At 41.8% G+C, this 7,848-nt stretch overlaps 1 protein-coding gene across 1 annotated transcript; it reads left to right on the top strand.

The window, feature by feature from the left end:
• Positions 1 to 3,192: 3,192 nt before the first annotated feature.
• On the top strand, positions 3,193 to 7,274 carry LOC146189898 (uncharacterized). The gene is made up of 3 exons (XM_084605375.1): positions 3,193 to 3,693; positions 5,910 to 5,997; positions 7,072 to 7,274. Exons 1-3 carry the CDS (start codon positions 3,193 to 3,195, stop codon positions 7,272 to 7,274), a joined length of 792 nt encoding a protein of 263 aa, XP_084461501.1.
• Positions 7,275 to 7,848: the final 574 nt, after the last annotated feature.

Consider the following 7,848-nt stretch of genomic DNA (forward strand, 5'->3'; position numbering starts at 1 on the left):
GGAGGTATAGCAAACTCTACCTGGGCGCCCGTCCCCAAGACTGTGGCGTGGCAAACCTTTTGCACCTGCTAGCGTGATAACGCAGATTACTGGGAGACACAGTAGGATTACACAGATTAAGTGCATTGTCATGACACCTTGTTGATGCTGTTTAGGCAAGGACTTCGTTTTAGAGGGATTTTCAATTTATCGGCTCTGTTTTTTTTTAGATATATTCGACAGTAGCATCTGGCTCGTTATTTGGACTTGAGCCCTGTTCAGAATACAGGTCTTTTCCACCTGTGACACGCACTTCTGCATCCTGCAGTCAACACTTTTCAGCCCGAAATTTTAATTGCTGTTTTGAACTTCATTTGTTTTTCTGTTGTAACATTGTGCGTAACTGTAGAGATTATTAGGCGTTTATTGCTTGGCCGCAGAGAATTATTTCAGCAAATAATATTAAATTATCACTTATTAGAAAGTCCATATGTGTCCCTTTGTAGTTTTTTATCTGTTTACCCCTCCCCACCTTTCTTGTGGGGCATGTTCAACTACCTCTCCAGACAGTTCCTCTTCTGCTTTTATATTCACAGTCGTCGCAAATACTGAAAAGTTATTTTCCTTTAATTCTGACATGATGGCAGTGGAACCAGTTTATTTTGTACTGCGCACTTCCTAGTGTGCTGAGTCCAGTCTTCCGAAGGCTATAGCCATAGGAATAGAAAATGTAACACCTACCCCAGCCCTGTCGCTAGCGCTGCGATGTTTTGCGTATTACTTAGTCTGTGCAAGTACTCGAGCTAGTTATGAATATTCCAAAAAAATAATCTGTTCCTATTAGATGCGGCCGTAAGCTAAGCTAGTGGCATGGGATTACATTTTGAAAGAGCACATCACGCAACGTATACCCATCATAAGTTGACTAATTTCACAAGCACATTGACTAGGCAGAAGCTTATAAACAGAAATAACCTTCAAGCACTCGGAATAATAAGAAAGAGAGAGGTGAAAATCTTTATTATTCATCTCGGCTCCATGTCTTTGGTTAAAGTGGTTAGGTCGAGTCTGCAGGTCGGAGCGGTGTGATGTTCTTTCAGCATGTGGAAGATATGGGTGCTGGAAAAAACGTCCCCGGAAGAAAAGGCCTCTAAGGAAGCAGCCGCCAGGAAAAAATGTCCCCAAGGTAAAAATTTACCCTGAATAAATTTTTTTTAAACTGTGACATTCGTTTATATATATATATATATATATATATATATATATATATATATATATATATATATAATTGCAGGTTGTATCATAAAGGCAACGAATGTTTTCCTGGTGGCGTGTTGTTGTTCCTGCTTTGTCTCTGCTAACCTTATGTGCTATTCCACCTTTAGTAGTGCCCTGTATCTTTACATAGTATCTATGATTTTTTTTAAATTATTATAAAGTAGTCTTTCTAACCTAATAACTTTCATGACGACTGCTTGTAAATATGCACTTTTAATCGCTGGACCCACAACTAGCCTTCGGCTATGGCTCCAAGCACTGGTCTGCAAATGTTTTTGTATTTATGCAGGATTTAAAATAAACTTCAAACTTCTTTTTTCATGCTGAAAGGACATTTACGTGTGAATATCACTGGGCATGCAGTGACCACTTGATTGGAATATCGTACAATCCAACTACTACATTCCGAAGCAAATAAGGGTTGCTACAAGCCATACGTCTCCTTAACTTATCAGTGGAATTATTAAGCCCTTCTCAATTGCGTCTGCTAGATGAAAAACTCCTGTCTAATTTCCCCGTGACATATCTCTCCATAAGTCCTTCTTGCATAAAGCGCTGAAAAATATGAATCCACTTTAACACACAGGACGATTGATAGGCGTGAAACCGCCTGGTGCCGACGATGGTATTGCAAAACAGAATGGACAAAGCTACGGAAGCGTTCAACTGGAGTCAAATATATTCTTAATATTTTCTCTGAAATTACTTCATAGAGTATTTCTTGTTTGAAGCATTCCTTTTCGCCCATTTCAGGGGGAACTAAGTGAGTGTGCAAGAGTCAAGGAAAATACCATCCCAAGCCACAACCTGGGATGGGACTGATAATTAAGGGATTGCTACAAATCCGCAGAAATTGAAAAGTGTAATTGTTCCGTCACTCAAGCCTTGTTTTATGAAAGATAAATAGTTCACTGGCAATGATTACGACTCATGTGGTGACGAAGTCTAATGACTGAGTTTTTGGAGACAAAGTTGTGACTATGAAATGCCTTTATTTTCCTACGGTCTTTAACCTACTCGTTCTCTCTCTCTCCTAATTCCTCCCTTTTTTCGTCTTCGTTTTTTATCCTTCTGTCTTTTACCACACTTCCGTCATGCCTGAGACCCAGTATTCGTTTAACCCGTGTAAAAATGCTGAATAAAGATTGAATTCAATTGAACCCCTATAGCAAGGCATGCTACGCCTTACGCAAGAGCTTCGTTATATGCGACTATTTTGTAATATCAAAGTTTGAGTTATGTTCGAATAATTTGCCTCTACCACCTTCGCCTTACAAGAAGAGAGCTTTGCCTCTCTCAGGTGCCTCTTTCCTGTATTAAATGCAATAGGTTCCAATATGGCAGCGGTTTCAGAATCCCGGCGCTGATTGTGTCGTTGTGGTATTGCCTGTTATTGCTAATGGAAGAAAATTGTCTGTAATTCTCAAAATTCTACTTATTCCTTTACCATCATTTCCGTGTATCCCGTACACAACAGAAAAGTCAAAGATTAGGGCATTGCTTCGAAATGTCAACTATTAAACTCTACTGGTGCTGCCGAAGCGTTCGTAGAGAGTTTTCTTGTCTCTGTCAGCACACTGCGAAAACAGTACTTCACGTTTGAGGAATAGTTTCAACTGTACTTCCAAATAAATTTATGTCAGGAAACTTCACATAAGTATTCGCGTCATCACTGCCGCTTCTCCAGGGTAGAGGCTGCATGATCGGGTGCGAAATAAAAGCTGCATGTTCTCTCCAAGTAAAGACGTACACTTCTTTTCGAAGAGAGCTTATATTTCTTTGCTCCTAATACTTTGCGGAGTTACTGCTCAAGAGAACAATTCCCACCTTTTTTACTAAAATGCGCTTTGAGACAAAAGTCCAACTTAGTTCTGTGTTGTTCTATTCAGTGATCCCTGTTTCGTTCATATGAGTGGGCTCGGCAGCACGCCAGCGATGACCCCTGCTTACGTTCCGCACTTCTTCCTGGTGCAGTTTCTTGGACTCTGGAGCCTGCAGCTACTGGAGCCTTCCAGCCATCATGTCCCGTACCCAGCACCTGTCGCTTGGCTAAACCCAGGCGCCGTCCCTTCGATTTCCTGGCATCTTTCGGTGGATCCTTTCTCATCGCCGATACACCCGTTCGACAGCGCATCCCGGACAACGCACCCCGCACCTGTTTTTCGATCATATCTGCAAGCACCATGCCTTAATCACAACGGATCGAGTCCCGGAACCGCCCCTGGACTTTCTGCGCATGCGTGGAATCGGGTTGAAAAGCCAGGCCTGAGCAGCGCGCCCTTTAGTGGGCTCGGCAGCACGCCAGCGATGACCCGTGCTTACGTTCCGCACTTCTTCCTGGTGCAGGTAATGAATTCTTATTGCATTTATGCTAAGCCAACTAGCCACCGTGCCCTCTTAGTGCTGCCGAGCCCACGCCGTTTTGCTATATTGGATGTGACTGTGCTCATATGTTGTTAAAACTTCACATGCTATCTGGGGATGTTGAATCCAATCCCGGCCCTGGCACTGAACAGATACTTAGTGTTCTGAAAGAGCTGCAATCCGGGCAGACCGTAATACATGAGCAGCTAAAGTGTATAGAGCTGAAACTGGCTGATAATGATAAAACATTTGGCGAAATTAAAACAAGGCTGGAAAAAATTGAGACCGCCTGTGCTTGTATCGATGACATGCAGACCGAAATAAAAAGCCTGCATGAGACAGCCAGTGAACACACTGCTCAGATAAAAGTATTGTCTGCCCAGATCATTGATGCAGAAAACCGATCCAGACGAAACAACCTTGTTTTCTATGGCATTGAGGATAAAGAAAACGAAACATGGTTCGAATCAAAAAGTATCATCATTGCTCACTGTGATCAGTACTTAGGCTTTCACCTTGAACGGCATGACATTGAGCGTGCGCATCGTATTGGGGCTTTCCAAGCTGAGAAATGCAGACCTATTATTGTGAAGTTTGCTCACTTTAAGGACAAAGAGCGAGTACTACCTTCAGCCAGGATATTTAAGGATACAGGTTATGCTGTTTCACAAGATGTCGCCCCAAGCACGCGCCTAGCTCAGAAACGCCTTATCGAGTTTGGAAAGGCCAGAAATCTCCGGTACAAACTGCGGATTGACAAACTTGTTGCAAATGGAAAGACCTACCGCTTTGACCAAACTTCAAATCTAGTCGTTGAGGAATGCTCGTAGCCACCACAAACTCAACGTCAAAAAACCGAATTCACATAAACGTCACCTTCTATCATTTTTGCTAGCTAACATTCGAAGTGTCATTCCAAAGCGCGATTCCTTGTGCAGTATGTTAGGCTCATCTTCATGCGATGTCTTGCTACTAACTGAAACTTGGCTTAACATATCTATTCATGATGGCGAGATTCTTCCTTTCCTTTCAGATTTTGACATATTCCGAAAAGATAGCCCTGATAATTCCCGGGGCGGGGGTGTACTTATCGCTACTAACAAGAGTCTGAATTGTTCACTTATCAACACCTCATCCCAACTGGAAATGATCTGGCTTCGCTGCATTTCTTCGCACCCGCACACACTCATAGGTATTTGCTATCGGCCCCCTAACGCTGACAGTTGTTTCACGCCTTTACTTCATGAAACCTTAACAACATTAACACAAACGTATCCAAATAGTCCTGTCCTTCTCTTTGGTGACTTTAATTTTCCTTCCATAAATTGGTCTAACCCTGCCTCTTCATTATCTAAAAGCAACGCTGCCAGCGATTTCTTGAACACGTGTATAACATTTGGCCTAACGCAACTTGTAACTGAACCCACACGCGTTACCGATAGCTCGTCCAACATTCTAGATCTTGTATTAACAACTCACCGGGATAACTTTACTGCTATCACCTTGCTGCGTGGTCTGAGTGATTATTTAGCTGTACACACTTCCTTTCATTGCAACATACAAAAGAAACAAAAAAACAAAAAGACACTTACTTTATATGATAGAGGGGACTATGCCAGCATGAACAGAGCATTATCTGACTATTTCGTCACCTTCGCCGCTAACTTTCCTCTGAATCCTGTCGAGACAAACTGGCTACTTTTCGAAGCAGAGATGCATCGGGTTATGCATCTTTACATTCCCACAATTACAATAGCAGAAAAAGTAACTTCACCATGGTTTACCGCATCCCTCAAGCGTCTAAACAACAAGAAAAAACGCCTTTTCCGTTCAGCTAAACGATCTATACCCCAAACGCATGGCAAAAATATTACGCAGTCCTAAAAGAACACGACACTGCTCAAGCTAAACGTCAGTTTTTTTCTACCACTTTACCCTCTATGTTGCAAAATAACCATAAACGCTTTTGGAAGACCATTAACCCTAATCAAATTACTCAGATTTCACTTCTTAACAGCTCCGAGCTTCCTATACCTGAGAACGAGGTCGCAGGTATTTTGAATAAAACATTTAGTTCAGTCTTCACTAACGAACCGCATGACACTTTTCCAGATACACCATACCTTACGCACCCACTGATGCAAAACGTCACATTTCATCCCATGGGCATTGTTAAAGTCATTGAATCCTTGAAGAACTCGTCATCTACTGGTATAGACGGTATTAACGCCAAAGTTTTTAAAATTACTAAACATCCATGTAGCCTGTTTTTGTCACTAATCTTTCAGGATTCACTCGAAACCGGTTCAATCCCACGTGACTGGCAGGTAGGCAAGGTCATCCCAGTCTTCAAGAAAGGAAGCCGTTCATCACCGAGTAACTACCGCCCAATTTCAATAACAAGCGTTTCTTGTAAAATAATGGAACATATTTTATATTCTCAGATTGCCAAATTTTTAACGTCCGTAAATTTCTTTAATCCTAATCAGCATGGTTTCCGCAAAAATCATTCTTGTGACACTCAGCTTGCTCTTTTCCTGCACGACCTACATTTAAACCTGGACAGCAACATCCCGACGGACGCGGTATTTTTAGATTTTGAAAAAGCGTTTGATAAGGTTCCCCATTGTCGTCTTTTGTTGAAATTATCACGTCTTAACATTCGTCCGTGCGTTCTGAGCTGGATTCGAGGATTTTTGGCTAACCGTCAACAGTTCGTGTATGCTAACTCACATTCTTCCTCCTTAACCCCGGTGCTTTCAGGCGTACCGCAAGGTACGGTGCTTGGGCCTCTTCTTTTTTTGATATACATTAATGACCTGCCTAACAATATTTCTTCACATATTCGCCTCTTCGCTGATAACTGCGTCGTTTACCGAGCAATAACAAGTTCCGCTGACTCTCTCTCGTTACAAAGGGATCTTTCTCGCATACAGGACTGGTGTAACACTTGGCTCATGTCTTTAAATGTCTCTAAAACTGTCCACTTGCCCATTCACCACCGCCGTAACTACATTGCTCCCGATTACTGCATCAATAACATCCAGATTGCAAAAACTGAATCAGTGAAATACCTCGGTGTACATATTTCATGTGACCTAACATGGATACAGCATACTAACCAGATAATAAATTCTGCTAACCGCGCTCTAGGTTATATACGACGTAACCTTTCTATCGCTTCTCCCCCTATTAAACAACTTGCTTTTCAAACGTTTGTGCGTCCTAAACTAGAGTATGCTAATGCTATTTTTGACCCATACCAAAATAACCTTACTAATGCCCTCGAATCAGTTCAGAACAGAGCAACAAGATTCATTTTGTCAAATTATTCCTACTATTCGAGTATTTCGGCACTAAAAGCACAATTAAACTTACCCTCCCTAGCCTCACGGCGTAGAATCGCGCGCCTTAACCTTTTTCATAAATTTTTTTACTCTTTGCCATCTGATAACACGTACGTAAAGAGAGCTCACCGTATCTCCCGCTCCAGCCACATTAATGCAGTGTATCCCCCTCAAGCTCACACTACTACTTTTCAGCAGTCTTTTTTCTTGCGCACCGCACAGGACTGGAATGGCCTGCCCACCGAAGTAGCTACAGTCATCAACCCCAAAATATTCAAACGGCTCATTGAAAACATCTCATATTGATCATCGACCCCAAAATTTTCAAGCGCATCATCGAAAACATCTCATTAAGATTTTTGTTATACTTATATGCCCTGTAACACCCACTCCCTCATGTAATGTCTCATCAGAGACCTTTGAGGAATAAATAAATAAATAAATAAATATTGTTTTTTGTTAACCACCCACACAAATTGCTCTCTTGCCCGACGTGCATCGACTCATATACTAACTGTTCATTGAACATCACTATAAGTGATTTCTCATATGCATTCTTAAGCACGTAGCAAATATCCTTAAGGATAATTGGTCCCATACTCACCTACCCATATCATACTCACTTACCCAAAAATAAAGAAGGCTGAAGCTATCATTTCTCCAAACTTTCCACATCAAAACCCTCAGCAGCACTCACCTATAGTACCCGGACGAACTTTACTACGCGCTTTTCAAGAGTGCTTCCGATATACATGAATCAAATACACGAGAATTGCTGAAAGCTTGTCTCACCTATACGCTTGGCATAAAGCTCAATGTTTGAACTACAGAGTATGAGATTTGACGAACTTATGTCACGTGGGCTTTTATGGACGCTATA

The sequence above is a fragment of the Amblyomma maculatum genome, chromosome 5 (assembly GCF_055883805.1).
Source record: "Amblyomma maculatum isolate TAMU_Amacu chromosome 5, ASM5588380v1, whole genome shotgun sequence".
Classification (NCBI taxonomy): domain Eukaryota; kingdom Metazoa; phylum Arthropoda; class Arachnida; order Ixodida; family Ixodidae; genus Amblyomma; species Amblyomma maculatum.